The sequence below is a fragment of the Ornithorhynchus anatinus genome, chromosome 4 (assembly GCF_004115215.2).
Source record: "Ornithorhynchus anatinus isolate Pmale09 chromosome 4, mOrnAna1.pri.v4, whole genome shotgun sequence".
NCBI lineage: Eukaryota > Metazoa > Chordata > Mammalia > Monotremata > Ornithorhynchidae > Ornithorhynchus > Ornithorhynchus anatinus.
The window spans coordinates 16,412,717-16,428,520 of record NC_041731.1 but is presented as its reverse complement, the minus strand read 5'-3'; the positions used below and the strand labels follow the sequence as shown (position 1 = coordinate 16,428,520).

At 42.9% G+C, this 15,804-nt stretch overlaps 1 protein-coding gene across 7 annotated transcripts in view; it reads right to left on the bottom strand.

Moving 5' to 3' along the window:
* Nucleotides 1-15,804, bottom strand: part of TNS3 (tensin 3) — a 343,445-nt gene that overhangs the window by 128,910 nt on the left and 198,731 nt on the right. For 6 of the 7 annotated variants that reach the window (XM_029063073.2, XM_039911723.1, XM_029063070.2 and 3 more), the window contains 4 exons: nt 15,472-15,555; nt 7,290-7,402; nt 6,599-6,659; nt 5,151-5,226 (listed from right to left, as the gene is read on the bottom strand). In XM_029063073.2, the coding sequence (XP_028918906.1) occupies nt 5,151-5,226; nt 6,599-6,659; nt 7,290-7,402; nt 15,472-15,555 (334 nt within the window). Of the gene's footprint in view, nt 1-5,150; nt 5,227-6,598; nt 6,660-7,289; nt 7,405-15,471; nt 15,556-15,804 lie in introns of those variants that run through there. The other variant, XM_029063075.1, reaches the window with a different exon arrangement.

Here is a 15,804-nt window from a genome sequence, read left to right as displayed (position 1 = left end):
CCTCTGGGTCTTATTATTTCGGTTTTCCATCCAAGTTGGAACATGGGTCTTCATCACTATTCCATTTAATTAAAACCAAACGTGTCCACCATTGTTTCTAACGTTTCTCGTGTCTTTAGATTACTCGGCTAAAATGTGGCTCCCGTATTAGTTCAAGTACAGGCTGTCTTATGTGGCAAACTGTAGGAAAATCAAGATGATCTCCGTGTTGACTCCCAAATTGCTAATAACCATTTATTGTTATGAAGAAAAACAATTATTCATAATATAAACAATGACAGAAACCACAGCAATGTGCTAGGTGCTGCCTTAAACATAGGTTAACCAAGTCATCCTCTTGGCAAACATTCGCTATTAACCTATTCAAAAAACAACCAGGGGGTATTTTCTTCTAGAAACGGTTACCAAACTCAGTGAGGCTTAGAAGCCACCTAGCTGAATTACGCGGCCTAGGAAACCCGTGAACAAGGCGGCCTGGTGCACTTCAGGATTTCCCGGTATTCCAGGATAATGTGAGATACCCTTGGCTGAAATTTCCACCTGGGCTTAGACGCTCTCTGGCCACTGAATCTTTAGAGACCCAGAAAGTATCAGTGTGTACTGAAGGGGATGATATGCTAGAAGACGGGAATTTGAACAGAATAAGTTCCAACTTGTTTCTGTGTGGAATGTCTCCTTCGCCCACTCGCGATTTCATGTCTTCTTCCATCTGGCCCATTCCTGGAACTCCTTCCAATGACCAAATGCCAAATCACTTTCCAGGCTCTGCATCAACCCCTTCAGAGCCTTCTCCAACCGCACCTCCTCCAAGATGCGTCCCCCCTATAATATCCCCAGCTCACGCTATGTGTACCATCAGTGTACCTGCTTTTTACAAACTTGTAATGGCCTTCTTATATCTTAGACCGCCAGCATTATTATGATAAGATTGCTATTCTCAGTCTTGATAGTTTCGTCACTGTTTTTTCCAAAACACCTAGGCTACCTGAGTCAATATTGAGTGCAGGGAATGTGTCTACTGTTACATTGTATCCTCCCAAGTGCTTAATACAGTGCTTTACATATAGTAAGTGCTCAATAAATATGACTGAATGAATCAATCAATCAATGAATCAGTCAATCAATGGTATTTATAGAGCACGTACTATGTGCAGAGCACTATACTAAGCATTTGCAAGAAAAGAGTACAACAGAGTTGGTAGAGATGTTCCCGGCTCACAATAATATATCGGGTGTAACGGTGTATTACTTATCCTTACCCACAAGAAGCTTACAGTCTAGAAAGACAGAGAGACTTAAAATAAATTACAGATGGCTGTGTATATTAAGTGCCGTGGGGCTGAGGGACAGGTGAATATGAAAGTGCTTGAAAGTTCTTGATTCTATTTATTGCTATTGTTCTTGTCTGCCCGTCTCCCCCGATTAGACCGTAAGCCCGTCAAAGGGCAGGGACTGTCTCTATCTGTTACCGATTTGTACATTCCAAGCGCTTAGTACAGTGCTCTGCACATAGTAAGTGCTCAATAAATACTACCGAATGAAAGTGCTTAATGGAAAAGGACCCAGGGCATAGGTGATGCAGAAAGGAGGGTTTAGACAGGGAAGCGAGGGTTTAGACTGGGAAGGCTCCTTGGAGGAGATGTGATTTAATGAGACCTTTAAAGACAGGGAGAGAGGTGGCCTGTCAACTATTAAGGGGGATGGAATTCCAACCAGAGGGCGGGAAATGGACAAGAGGTTAGTGGCAAGAAAGATGGGATTGTGGTACAGTGATAAGGCTGGTATTGGAGGAGTGATGTGTTTAGGTTAGGTTGTAGAAGGAGATCACTGAGGCAAAGCAGAAGGGAGACTCAACTGAATCCTTTAAAGCGAATGGTAAGGATTTTCTGTTTCAGTTTTCGATGAGGCGATGGATGGCCCAAACTAGCACACTTCTCCCCTAAAAGCCCTACTGAAAGCTCACCTCCTCCAGGAGGCCTTCCCAGATTAAGGCCTTCCCCCTTTCCCTCTGCTCCTCCTCCCCTCCCCATCGCCCCGACTCCCTCCCTCTACTCTACCCTCTTCCCCACCCCACAGCACTTGTGTATATATGTACATATTTATTATTCTGTTTATTTTATTAATGATGTGCAGATATCTATAATTTTATTTATATTGATGCCTGTCTACTTGTTTCATTTTGTTGTCTTTCATTCATCTGTCGCCAAATTGTACTTTCGATGTTCTTCCCCTCGACGCTGTTTAGTGCCATTGTTCTTGTCTGTCCGTCTCCCCCGATTAGACTGTAAGCCCGTCAAACGGCAGGGACTGTCTCTATCTGTTGCCGACTTGTTCATCCCAAGCGCTTAGTACAGTGCTCTGCACATAGTAAGCGCTCAATAAATACTATTGAATGAATGAATGAATACTTTCGAAGCGCTTGGTAAAGTGCTCTGCACATGGTAAGTGCTCAATAAATACAAGTGAATGAATGAATGAATGAGTGGACAACCACAGGAGGTTTCTGAGGAGAGGGGAGATGCGGATTGAGTGTTTTTTTTTAGAAAAATGATCCAGGCAACAGAGTGAAGTATGGACTGGAGTGAGGAGAGGCAGGAAGCAGAGAGGCTGGGGAGGAGGCTGATACAGTAGTCAAGTTGGGATATGTTAAGTGCCTAGCATACCTTGATTTAGGGAATATTCTTCTGTCAACACAAGCTTGTTTGGTCTCGGGCAAGCCGCATTACCGAAAATTTACTTCTGCATACGCGTACTTTGTGTGGGACTAAGTGAGTACTGCAGCACGCGTTTCGCAAGAATCCAAATCTTACGTTATAGGAGAATTGACTGTAACAGGTCTGGCTGGATTATTGGCCAATTCTGCCACAGTGGATTACTAGTCAGTAAATCAGGGATGAAGAGGGGAAAATCTGAAGGTAGAGGTCATACATCCTTAAAGATCAGGACGGATATCAAAGAATTCAATCATCACACAGTCCTCAGAGAAAGCAACCTGGGCTAGACGGATAATTTGTCTGAATTAGAAATGACATTTTTAGGTTCTGAATCTGGCTCACAAACTATAATAACCTCGAATAATCTCTGATGAAATGAACAACAGACTGGACATGCAGAAGCAACTGCCGTGGTTATGTTCAACAATAGTTCGCCCACTGTTTTTTCCGTGGAGAACAGAACTTTTTTGAGGTTGGGAATGTTGGTCAGGAACAGACAGTTCCTCAACTTTGCAGTCGCTTGGACGGAAACTTAAGAATCTGCAAGGGTGAGGAATCCACTGCCTCCTGGGAGCCTCCCAAGAATTCTACGAGCTGAGCCGAGGAGGCCTCGGAATGATCATTAATTAGAACCCAGCTTTCCCGCAGCTACGGCACAATCCTGTGGTTTGCTCATGACTCCAAAATTATTCATAATGCCTTTACAAAAATAAATACATGGACATGCCCTGGCCAGATAAGAAATATAGAAAGAATAATAGGTGCGATATTCACCTAATTCACTCTCCCAGAAATAACCCATTAATGCTTAGTGGATAATTTTACAGCTTGTCTTCTGTAGAGGTCATTCGGGCAATAGGGCAGTTGTTTTATGGACTGCTTTGTTCTTAACATCCTCACCCTGTCTGGAATTCTTGTATTTTGGGGCCCGAGTCACTGATTACTTTTTTTTCAGAATACTCCCGCCCAGACAAATGTCTGATTACTCTGGAGCCAAGCCCTTACATCCAGATTGAATGCCTCACTTATGAAATACCATCAGACTGAAGCACTACTGGCAAAATGGGGATGGGTTTCTCCTGCCGTCTCATTTCCACCCAAATACACTCGGGGATTTCTAGTACTGAGCCTAATTCTGCTAACCTACTGGGGAAAATACAGCTGCTTTGAGATCACAGTTCCCAGGGAGATGTGAAGAGAGAATGAGCTCTTTCCCTGCCCAATCCGAAGTGGAACTTGACTAGGACATGTTCCCAACGGCACAGAACACTGGCTGACAATGTGCCTGGAAAAGGGGAATGAAATTCAGATGTATGCAGGGCTCTCCTGAGCATCCACAAAGACGCAAGAGTTGGATACAGTCTTTTCTGCTCCAGTGAGTTTTCACTATATGATCTGGATAGATGAGATGGAAGAACAGAGGAAGATAATAAGTGCTGACTGTGAATTGCTATATGGCACGGGCAGCAAGGAATGTTTTCGAGCACATGGCAGGATGAAATGACCACCTCGTAACCAGTCTTTCAATGCAAAAGGAACCAACCAGGAATATTTAAAATGAACAGCTTACTAGAAATTGACTTAAGGCCTTGCAAACTGGGATTCCCTGTGAGGTGCTGATAGGTTTCAGAACAAAGCCAAAGAGATGCCAGGTACAACAGTTCATTTCAAATGTTAGCTTTGTGATGTTTACTTTAAATTCATTTTAAATTTTACAAAGTTTTTTTTTTCAGATACTACAACCTTCTTGAATTTCTCTGTCTATGACAGAAACCATCTTGGACTACTCCAATCATTTTCAAACATTCTCCCCACAATCCCTTATTTCCCAATGACACGATGACATACGTCGCTCCTCAGGCCTCAGTTATCTCATCTGTAAAAATGAGGATTAAGACTGTGACTGCCATGGAGGACAGGGACTATGTCCAACCCAATTTTCTTGTAACCACCCCGCAAATAGTACAGTGCCTAGCAATATTAAGTGCTTAACAAATATAACAACCCATGTGAGGTTCATCCTGAAAATCTAAGCCACTCAATTGTATTCTCATCTGTATCGATTCTTTTGAGATTATGAACCATAGTAAACCTGCCTACACACACATATATATATTTGGTGGAAGACCATATATATAGGGTTTTGAAATAAAAGTGACAGGTCTTCCACCAAATCACCTTGAAGATTTTGCTTTCCCAGTTGGAATATAGCAGATATTTTAGTCATTATTTAAGGTCGTGGAAATTTCATAAGCCACTATAATTACAAAGTTAGAAGCAATGGTTTGTTTTGTCTCTTTAAAATTATATTTCTAAATTGTTATAATGTCTTTTCCATTTTATTTCATATGGTTTTGCCAAAGAAAAAAGTTTTACCTTTTTGGACACCATTTACAGAACAGAGTGAGGCTAATATCCTAGTTCACAGGAACTCACCATGATATCTCCCTTGAGGAGCTGGGCAGGTTCGATGGCTATGCAAACTCGGCTTGGATTCTCAGGCCCAACGTTGCTTTGGGGGAAAAAAAAACAGAAGCAATATATTTCTCCGTTCCGTGCATCTGGGGTGTCATCACATTCAATTCCTGAATTTCAGTCAGCCAGTTTTGGGAAAGGGGAATTGGGGGCATGTTTCAAGGAAGCATCCTAACTAAATTAACTGGTTATTTAAGATTAGTTTTCTTCTACCTGTATCCTAACTCTCCCATTTCACCTCTTCACCAAGCACCTCCTAAAGGAGTTGCTTAAGGAGCAAAAGGCCAAAGGGGTGAAAAATAAAGGCAGGGACAGAACTTGATAGGCATAAGGGACGAGGAATGGCACGGGGTTTTTAGTTCATTTTGTACTTGCTCCACCCCCAAGCAGAAATGTTTATAGATTTAAACAAATGCTGAACCATTAAAAACATAAGAATCAATCAACAATTAATTTACTAAGTGTTTACTGTACATAGAGATTTATTTAGTGCTTACTCTACGCAGACTCTATGCTAAGCACTTGGGATTGTGAGATGCCTTCTCGAGGGATAAGGGCCCTGTCTAATTCCCACCTGTGCATTCTCTCCCAGTGTGTAATAATTACTACTAAGGTGATGACTACTTGGAAGAGCGCTTAGAATAGCGCTTAGCACATAGTAAGCTCTTAACAAACACCATCATTAGAGTACAACAGGATTAGCAGATATGATCCCTCTGCTTATGGAGCCTACAATCTAGCAGGGAAGATAGGAGCAAAAATTTCAGGGAGGGTATACAATGATGTATATAAATTCATTCATTCATTCAATAGTATTTATTGAGCGCTTACTATGTGCAGAGCACTGTACTAAGCGCTTGGAATGTGCAATTGCAAAGAGGGGGTGTGAGTAGCCAAGTACTTAAGTGACGTGGAAGCGCTACGGTGCTGTTTGGAAGGAAATGGGATGGGGAGATGAGGGATTAAATCGGGGAACGTCTCCTGGAGGATATGTACTTGTAGAAGGGTCATGAAGATGCGGAGTGCAGGCTTCTGAGGGATGTGAAGGGGGAGGGAGTTGCAGAAAGAAGACAGGCCTGAGCAACTAGTCAGGGGTGAGAGAGATGACAACAGGGGGCAGTGAGAGTGAGCAGGTTGATTTGAGAAGAATCAAGCGTGGGGGCTAAGGTGTACTCGAAGAGGAATGTGAACAAGCAGAGGGGAGACAGATGACAGTGCTTCAAAGCCAGTGGTCAAGTGTTTCTTGATGTGGAGAGAAATGAGTTTCTGAGGTTTGGGGTCATAGGCACGGAACAATAAATTAGTAGAATGACCCAGGCCGCAGAGTGAAGCACGGTCCGGAGAAGGGAGAGGCTGGAGACCGGGAAAAGAAGCTGAGACACTCATGACTGAAAATTTTCATCACTTACTATATTCCTGACGTATAAACGGGTTGCATTGCCTGGTAGACTTTCACAAAGGGTCGGCAAGCTGTAGGAGACAAAAGGTTCAGATCGTGACGGTGTTTATGAACTCTGGAACGGCCCAACAACCCTACAGGCTTGGGAATCTAATTCGATTGGCACAGCCTGGTGGGCAGGAATTCCACAGCCCCTTTATATTCCGCCTCATAAGGGAGGGATATTCCTATACCCTGTCTCACTGCAATCACAAGCAGAGCCTTCAGAATTCCCTCAGATAAGACTTCCAAAGGAGTGGGAGGAAGCCAAGGAGGGGCAGCGACGATCAGTTAGAATACTAGATCTCTCCCAAAGGAGTCTGTACATGATTGACTTTCAGTTCCCAGTGAACGAGGAGATCAAATGAAAGCCCAGATGAGAGGGGCCTGGCTTTCTTCCCAAATGACAAACATACATGACTGTGTAATGAGTAGCTATATTCTAGACTTGCACTGTCCTCCTCTTACTGAATCACTCTTACCTGTTTATGGAAGAGAATTGAGCTGAGTTAAAAGAAGTTACAGGAGTGGGAGGGAGGCTTGGGGGATATGATTTAAGGAATTCAATTCTTCCATTGCTTTTACGCGATAAATAATCTATTTGTAAGGAAATATAAATAAAGCCAACCTCTCTAAAGACTGTCTAGTCCCATAAATCCTACCTCCACCTGTATCGAAGCTCGGGACGCCATGAAGAATAACCGAGTGCAAGAAGAGTGGCATTGCATTCATTTTCACAGAGCCTGACAGGAGACCACTGAAGAAATTAACGTATCTGAAACAACATTAAAGGATAAGGTAACACCATAAAAGTCACTCTCACACGCACAGCTGTGAGTCAGGAAAAAGGCAGGCAAAAATGATTACTGTCAATCTAAACAATAGGATACCACACCTTAGTTGTCGTGTTTCTTAGAACAATGAAAAGCAAGTCCTTTGATCAAACTCTTCCACATAACAGTCTCCATATTCCTCATATTCTGCAAACAAGGATCTGAGACCCTAACGGGACTGACATATTACTGGACTGCTTTTGGATTTGGGAGTTTAAGGAACTCTTCACAGTCTCGCCGAAGGTTGTATTGCAGGAAAAGCTACGATTAATCTCAGCGTGGCAATATTATACCTCAAAGTCAGCCGTGTGCAGGGGCGAGCTTTAACTCTTTTGCCCTAGGTGGTAAATTTTAGACATGGAAAAACTGCCCCCTGGAAGTTGTGCGATACCACTGGACGATATCAGTGACTCTAAGGTCCCGCCAAGGGGGTTGGGGAAGGGCCAGGTCTGAGCCAGGCCAGTTCTCAGTTCAAGGAGCCCCCGAGAGAGCTGAGGGAGTTGTAAAGCCCCTTTGAGGACTGGATTAGTATATCCATATCTCGATTATGATTCGAGATAATAATAATAGTAATAATAATGATAATGGTATTTATTAAGCGCTTACTATGTGCCGAGCACTGCTCTAAACACTGGAGGAGATACAAGGTAATCAGGTTGTCCCACGTGGGGCTCACAGTTTTAAACCCCATTTCCCAATGAGGTAACTGAGGCACAGAGAATAATAATGTTGGTATTTGTTAAGCCATTACTATGTGCAGAGCACTGTTCTAAGCTCTGGGGGATATACAGGGTAATCAGGTTGTCCCCCATGAGGCTCACAATCTTAATCCCCATTTTACAAATGAGGTAACTGAGGCACAGAGAAGTGAAGTGACTTGCCCACAGTCACAAAGTTGACAAGTGGCAGAGCCGGAATTCGAACCCATGAAATCTGACTCCCAAGCCCATGTTCTTTCCACTGAGCCATGCTAAAGTGAAGTGACTTGCCCAAAGTCACACAGCTGAAAAGTGGCGGACCACGACCTCTGACTCCCAAACCTGTGCTCTTTCCACTGAGCCTTGATCAAAGCTACACTCTTGCCTAGACGTTCCAAAGCCCCCGAGTCCATGAGAGGCTCAGGAAGTCAACTTTCCCTTCGCAGGTTCTCCAAAAGCAGCATCTGGGAAATCCCGGGAACCATCCGGGGTAGAAACGAACAGCAGGAATAATCCCAGCTTCCCTCCCAAAGGCTGCAGGACAAACGAATGGCATAGACTTGTACACGATGAAACATCCAGGCTACGTAAAGTGCCAGAGGCAGGAGGGATTCTGTAAATTACCATTTCTTCCCTCCGACCGTATGTGATAAAATTCAAAATCATTAGTGTTCGTTTAATACATCAGCTAAATCTGTACAAGAATTTGTCCCTCAAATTCATTGCTCACTAGAACACATTTTAACACGCATCTCTCTCTTCTGAGATGGGCATTAGAAACAAAATCTGCACAACTACTGTCATCGCTTGGTTGATTTCACTATTTAGACATTACCCATCCACTCAAATGATTAAACTTGCATTTGTTCTGCCATATATCTGCTGTGTGACCATGGGCAAGTCACTCGATTTATCTGTGACTCTGTTTTCCTAGCTAAAAAAATGGGAATTAACTCCTACTCCCTCTATGTAGACCGTGAACTCCATGTAGGACAGGGACTCTGACCTGATTCACTTGGATCTACCCCAACGCCTAGAACAGTATTAACAAATATAATAATTACAACTACACTCATAATTACTTCTAAAATATACTGTTGTTCATCAGTATCCTTAAAAAATATTAGCTTTCCAAAAATTACTAGTATTTCATTTCCAGTTAGAGCAGACACTCGAGATATTAACATTCCATAACATATTTTGCAAAACAGAATGAAATCTCAATAATTTAAGACACTGCTGCATCTTCTATCTTTACTGAAAGCGGGATGAGATTGCCAGGTTTTTGGTGACAATAACAGCCTGCTGGATTACTGAACTGAAGTTCTATTGTAACCATTCCCAGTTCGTTCAGATTACACGGAAATTCAACTTGCCCTGGGTTTAAGCAAAGGTCAAAAATCTTCTTTTATCACATTATTACTATTTTTCTGATTTGTTATTCAGGAATCATTTGTTTCGCCAGCCCCACTCCCACTGTATCTCAATTTTACTTCTCAATATTTCTACAGTATGTGTTTTCAGAGGGATTTCCTGCCTTTAGGTGGGCAGTTTTGTGCCTCCACAAAGTCCCATTCCCAGGCATAATCATTTACGTTCACTCTTTCCTAAAAGGTTCAGAAGACTATTCCTGTACGCGAAGCCCAGAAAAAAGAGTTGTAAGTTTCTGATCTAGCAAATGGAAATCTCTTACACCCTCTTTATGGCCTTTAATTAGGTAGGTCAAAAGAGGAGGACTTGAAATGGGTTATCAATTTCAAAAACAGGGAAAAGAACAAAATCCATCTGGCCTCAGGCGATATTGATATTTTCCCAGGGCCAATCTTTGTAGACTAGTTTTACAGCTCTGGGTCTGGTTTTCTAGGGGATTTTTTGTTCACTGGTGTGTGTGAATGATTATTATACACCGGAGGCAAGGTTCACTTTAACTAGTGACATCTGCAAAGGTCAACTGGATTTCCAGTTCCCTCCCCCGGAACCCTTGGCAATAAAGACCTCCACACACACACACACACTTGCTCTACTGGTAGGATCATAAGAAAGGGAACCCGATACTATTGTATGAGAAATGCTAAATTATGACCTCTTTCCAGACTCTGCTTCTCCGTTGTCCCATGAACAGGTGAGAGGAGCAAGAGATTTGAAATCTGTAAATAATCCATCAATCCATCGTATTTACTGAGCGTTTACTGTGTGCAGAGCACTGTGCTAAGCGCTTGGAAGGGTACAGTAAAACAGATTCATTCCCTGCCCACAACGAGCTTACAGTCTAGAGGGGGACACAGACATTAATATCAATAAATACATTACAGATACTGTACCCAGATGCGGAAGGGCTGGGAAGAGGGATGAGTAAAGGGAGCAAGTCAGGACAACATAGAAGGGAGTGGAAAAAATGGAAAAGAGGACTTGGGGAAGGCCTCTCGGAGGAGACGTGCCTACGATAAGTCGCTGAACGGTGGGGGAGAATAACTGTCTGTCGGCTATAAAGAGGGAGGGTGTTCCAAGACGGAGATCGAGGTACAGTGAGTGCGTTGGGATTAAAGGAGCGAAGTGTGCAGGCTGGGTTGTAGTAGGAGAACAGCAAGGTGAGGAAGGAGGGGCCAAGGTGATTGAATGCTTTAAAAACAACGGCAGCAATTCTGAATTTATCTTATGCTTTCTTGTATCTTGGGAAAGAAACATGCAGCTAAATCATTTCCTTTAGCCCTCATTTCCGGGCTCCCATGAAGTACTGTGGTAGAAAGTTGCCATTTAGAGAAGCAACGTGGCTCAGCGGCAAGAGCCCGGGCTTAGGAGTCAGGGGTCATGGGTTCGAATCCCAGCTCGGCCACTTGGCAGCTGTGTGACTGTGGGCAAGTCACTTCACTTCTCTGGACCTCAGTTACCTCATCTGTAAAATGGGGATTAAGACTGTGAGCCCCACGTGGGACAACCTGATTACCTTGTATCTACCCCAGCGCTTAGAACAGTGCTCTGCACATAGTAAGCGTTTAACAAATACCAAGATTATTATTATTATTATTTCCACTGCCGCAAATCTCTGTGTCGCTGGATATCTCCAGTTCTGCTTGGGCTACCCCAGGCTTGGGTCACGGCTGGGCCAGCCTGCGGGGTAATCTGGACCGTCGAAGGGAAGGCTGGTCCAGTTCGAATCAGACTTAAAGTGAGCCAGCAAGGCCTACTTGAATTAATAGGTCAGTGTTTTTTATTGGACACATTCAGTGTGCAGAGCACTGCACTAAGTGGTTGGGAGAGTATCACAGAGGGAAAAGATACAATTCCTGCTCCCAAGGCATCGACAATCAATCTAATGGGGGATGATTTACATTTAGGAGGAAAACCAGAGTCACAGCTGTTTATAACCAGGGAATGGAAAGATGGTAAGGGCAGGGAATGTGCTCACTAACTCTGTTGTACTCTCCCAAGAGCTTAGTATAGTGTCCACATAGAATGAGCACTCATTAATTGAACTGAATGACTGAATAAATAAATGCTAAAATAGTAGCATTTGTAAATCAATAGGTAAAGGAGTAATGCGTTTAGCCGTGAATCCCTAAGGGTTGAGGTAGTATTGGGTTCTAATCTGGTTAAACCCCACCTGGCTTCTGGAGGAGGTGGGATTTCAGGAGGCTTTAAGGATGGGGGAAGCTGAAAGGGAATTTGAAGGACGAAGGAGTTGTAGGCAGGGACCAGGGCGTAGACTCAGAAGCCCGAGTGGGACAAGAAGGGAGGGAAGGAAGGAAGAAGACAGGGCGGTACTGAGGGAAGGTGAGACCGGGTTTTGAACCTTGGAGCTAAAAGCATCTCACAAGGGTCACTCAAACCACGGAATAAGCCGGTTCTCAGGAAAGCTGGTTGCTTACTGAAGGGTGTTAAAAACAGGAACTACTTTTTCCTCACAGATCTGTGGTACGAGAAACAAGTCATTCGAAACGGAACACAGTTCGGCTCCCACGATGTCCGCCTCTGGATCAGATACGTGCTCTTTAAAAACAGGCCTTATTTTAATAATTAAAAAAAATGTATTTCCAGACATGCCGTTGAATGAAAAATGAACTGACCAAACCAAATATTTACTAATACTTAAAGTTTCCAAGGGCCACGTTGTTCTTTTCAAGTCAACAGCAGCTGTGCAAATCATTGACTAAGTTCATCAAACCAGTGGGACAGCTGCGCCGGCACCAAATTTCAACCAAAGTAAAGAGCTATTCTCATTGTAGGGTGGGTATGGACCGTTTCATCATCGCTTGAGAACCAAAGGTCTACAATGGATTCGCAACAGTCCTAGTTCTCTGCTTTTGCTCCAAGAGCCTGACCCTGAAATGACAGTTCCCTAAAAGGCAAAAGGTTCTTTCCAGGCTTTGATTTCTTTGGGGGAAACATTTCATTCCAATTGAGAATGTACTTTTCCAGGCTCTCTTTATCAAACTGTTACCTAAAATAAAATATTAAAAAGTGACTCAATCTTCTCTCATGAAAAATATAAAGAAAATGCAGCCATTATCGTCCATAATAATACTAAAGGTGATTGCGCATTTGTTAAGTGTTTATTATATTTGTCAAGAACTGAGCATTGCAGGTATATATAAGATACTCAGGGTGGAAAAAGTCCCTGTCCCCCATAGGACTGTCAAATCAGGAGGATTAACAGGTATTGAATCCCCATTTTATAGATGAGGACATTAAGGTCCAGAGAAGTGAAGTGATTTTCCCAAGGTCACACAGCAGGCAAAAGGCAAAGCAGGAATTAGAAACCAGGTCCTCTGAATCCCAGGCCTGTGTTCTTTCCACTGGGGCTTATCTTTTGTCTTATGGTCTCTCGCTGGCCTACAATGGCCACTGGGGCAAAACCCTGGGCTCCCGAGAAAATGCACTCACAGGTTTTAGGGCAGGAGTCTGGGTCTTCACATGGGTCCAGCCCCCTTTCCAAACATGTCCCTTTCTGCTGATGTTGGTGTTCTTCATGGGAAGTTAATTAGTTACTTCAGTTACTAGTTACTAATTAGTTTATTAGTTGTAAAATCTGAGAAAAACGCATTGAGCTGTATAAACGACACTTCTTTTTAGCAACTTCATTAATCGCACTTTAAAAAATACCAAAGAAGTCAATTTTGTCGTTTGTAATTTACACTTATTGTTCTACCTACCATCTTCTCTCTCTTAGACTTTAGTTCCTTCTGCGACAGAAATACTGTATTTATCCTGGTGCTTGGTACATCATTAAGTGCTTACAAACAACAACATCATTATAGTAATATTTTTGGGGGAGGCCTGGAGCTATTTTCTGTAAACGTATCCTCTGCAAACTGCAGGAAATTCAGCATTTTACTTACTTGGCAGATGTGCAATCGGTTTCCTTATACCATGGAGACTGTGTTCCAGAAGGCACTCCCGCTACGGACTCGTATTATAAAACTTATATCTCGACTGTCACCACGAACATGAACAAATCCATTCAGTAACAATCATGGTATTAAGTGCTTACTAGGGGTCAAGTATTGGGGTAAATAAAGAATAATCAAATTGAACACAATCCCTCTTCCACATGGAGCTGAAAGGGAAGCACGGGCCTCAGAGTCAAGAGGACCTGGGTTCTTATCCCGGCACCTCTGTGACTCAGTCACCTCATCTGTAAAGAGAGGATTAAGACTGTGAACCCCCTGTGGGACAGGAACTGCACCCAACTCGATTAGATTGCATCTACCCCAGCACTTAGAACAGTGCTTGACACATAGTAAGTGTTTAACAGGTACCATTATTATTATTAAGTGAGGAGGGAGAACAGATATTTCATGATCATTTTACAAATAAATGGAAACAGAGAAGCTAATAAACTCGCCCGAGATCACACAGCAGGTAAGTGACAGAGGTGGGACTAGGCGAGTAGTTTCCTTAATTCCCATGTAAATTGTGGGTCTAGACTGACAAACGTTGTGGGAAGAACATTCTCTATTTCTTCAACAGTGCTCCATTCCAAAGCATGTAACGAAACCATGGATGACGGCAGAATGGTAGAAATACATGGTTTTTTTTTTATAGTCTGCTTCCCTCTGTGGGAGGTTGTGTGCTGGCCTGCGGGGAGGGAAGAAGCCTAGCACAAATCCAACTTTTAAAGTCTGACTTAATGGCAGAGGATGTGGAAGAGGTGGGAAGAAAGCCTGGCAGGCAGAAGTGCCTCAGTATGACTACCTGGCTCCTGACCTGTGTAAAATTCAGGAAACTGAGAAAAAAGAAGTGGTCTAATTCAGTGTAATTAAAAACCCAAGGGCGCTTTGAAATGGTCATCAAAAATCTCTCCTGTCCCGGCTGGCCATTTTTCACGGATGGAATGAAACAAATCTTTTTATAGTGCAGGCTCTTCTAGCATACTCTGAATTCCAAATGCTGATGTCCAGAACTTGAAAAATGCAACTAGAAATTCCATAAGCAAAACATAGAAGGTCTCTGCCCTGCAGATCAAATTCCTACCCACCCCAATAGTCATCTCAACCCAGTAGTCGGAAAGCGTCCGTACTAAGAACTGAATAGACTTTACTGAGAACAACTGCATTCTGATTGGTGCTTGGGAGAGCACAGATGCATTAGTTAGACTGGTTCCCTGTCCCTCAAAGAGGTTACAATTAGGTGAGGAATTCCTATAAATCCCTGCAACATTGATATATAATCTGATTCTTTTTCTATTTTTGGTGAATGGGTTCTGTTAACTCTGAACAGGGTCATTAATTCGCTATAGCCATGTGGATAGCAATCGGTTGGTATTGTAATTCTGACAACATAAGGTCATTTACTCAAAACTAAGTATCAACCAGATGGAAAAGTCATTAATGGAAATCCCTTTGTTTCCTTTTGTGACTGCTACTTACAAATGAATGAAAAGTGTATTTACATATTGAACCCCACCTCTGAACACTCAAGAGGTGTACATCACGTACATCACATACATATGTGGCCTAGTATATGAAAAACAGGCCCGAGAGTCAGAATGACCTGGGTTCTAATCCCAGCCATGCCTTTCTGCCTTTCTTCCTCATCCTTAAGGGAAGAATGAACCAGAGGTCTTCTAGGATGAGAAAGCCTCCCCCAGAGCCAGAGTCATCCTTGACCAGTACTGGATGATGTTATCGGACATAACATCAAAGTAGAGAATTGTTCTGTGCATGGAATGGGGACTGAAAAAGGTAAGAAAATTCATTTTTCAGGTGGGAGAAATTGAAGAGAAACCCCAGTAGCGCACGTCTTTTTGAATAAAGCAAATTCCCTTCACAAACATAAGTCGGCTACAAACAAAATACACAGATGTTTATCCGTACCTTTTTTGGGATGGTTGCATCAAAGCTGAAACTTTATCATCAAAAAATTTCTTCATTGCAAATCTGTCCAGGGCTTGATCGGCACTATAGAAGTGGACAGAGACAATGTGTTATTCCGACGGATGCCTTTTCTGACAGCGAGGTCAACTGAGCCTGTTGTGAATAATCTTTAAGCCCACTGATTCCCATAGAGGGATATTTGACATCCTTTTTTGGGGGGGATCCTAAAAGGCAGGCTAAGGAGGCCCCAGAATCTTTTCCTCAGTCTCCAAGTTCTTTCGATCAATCAGTGATTATGATCCACAGAAGTTTCGGTAGCCTTGGTGACTACAG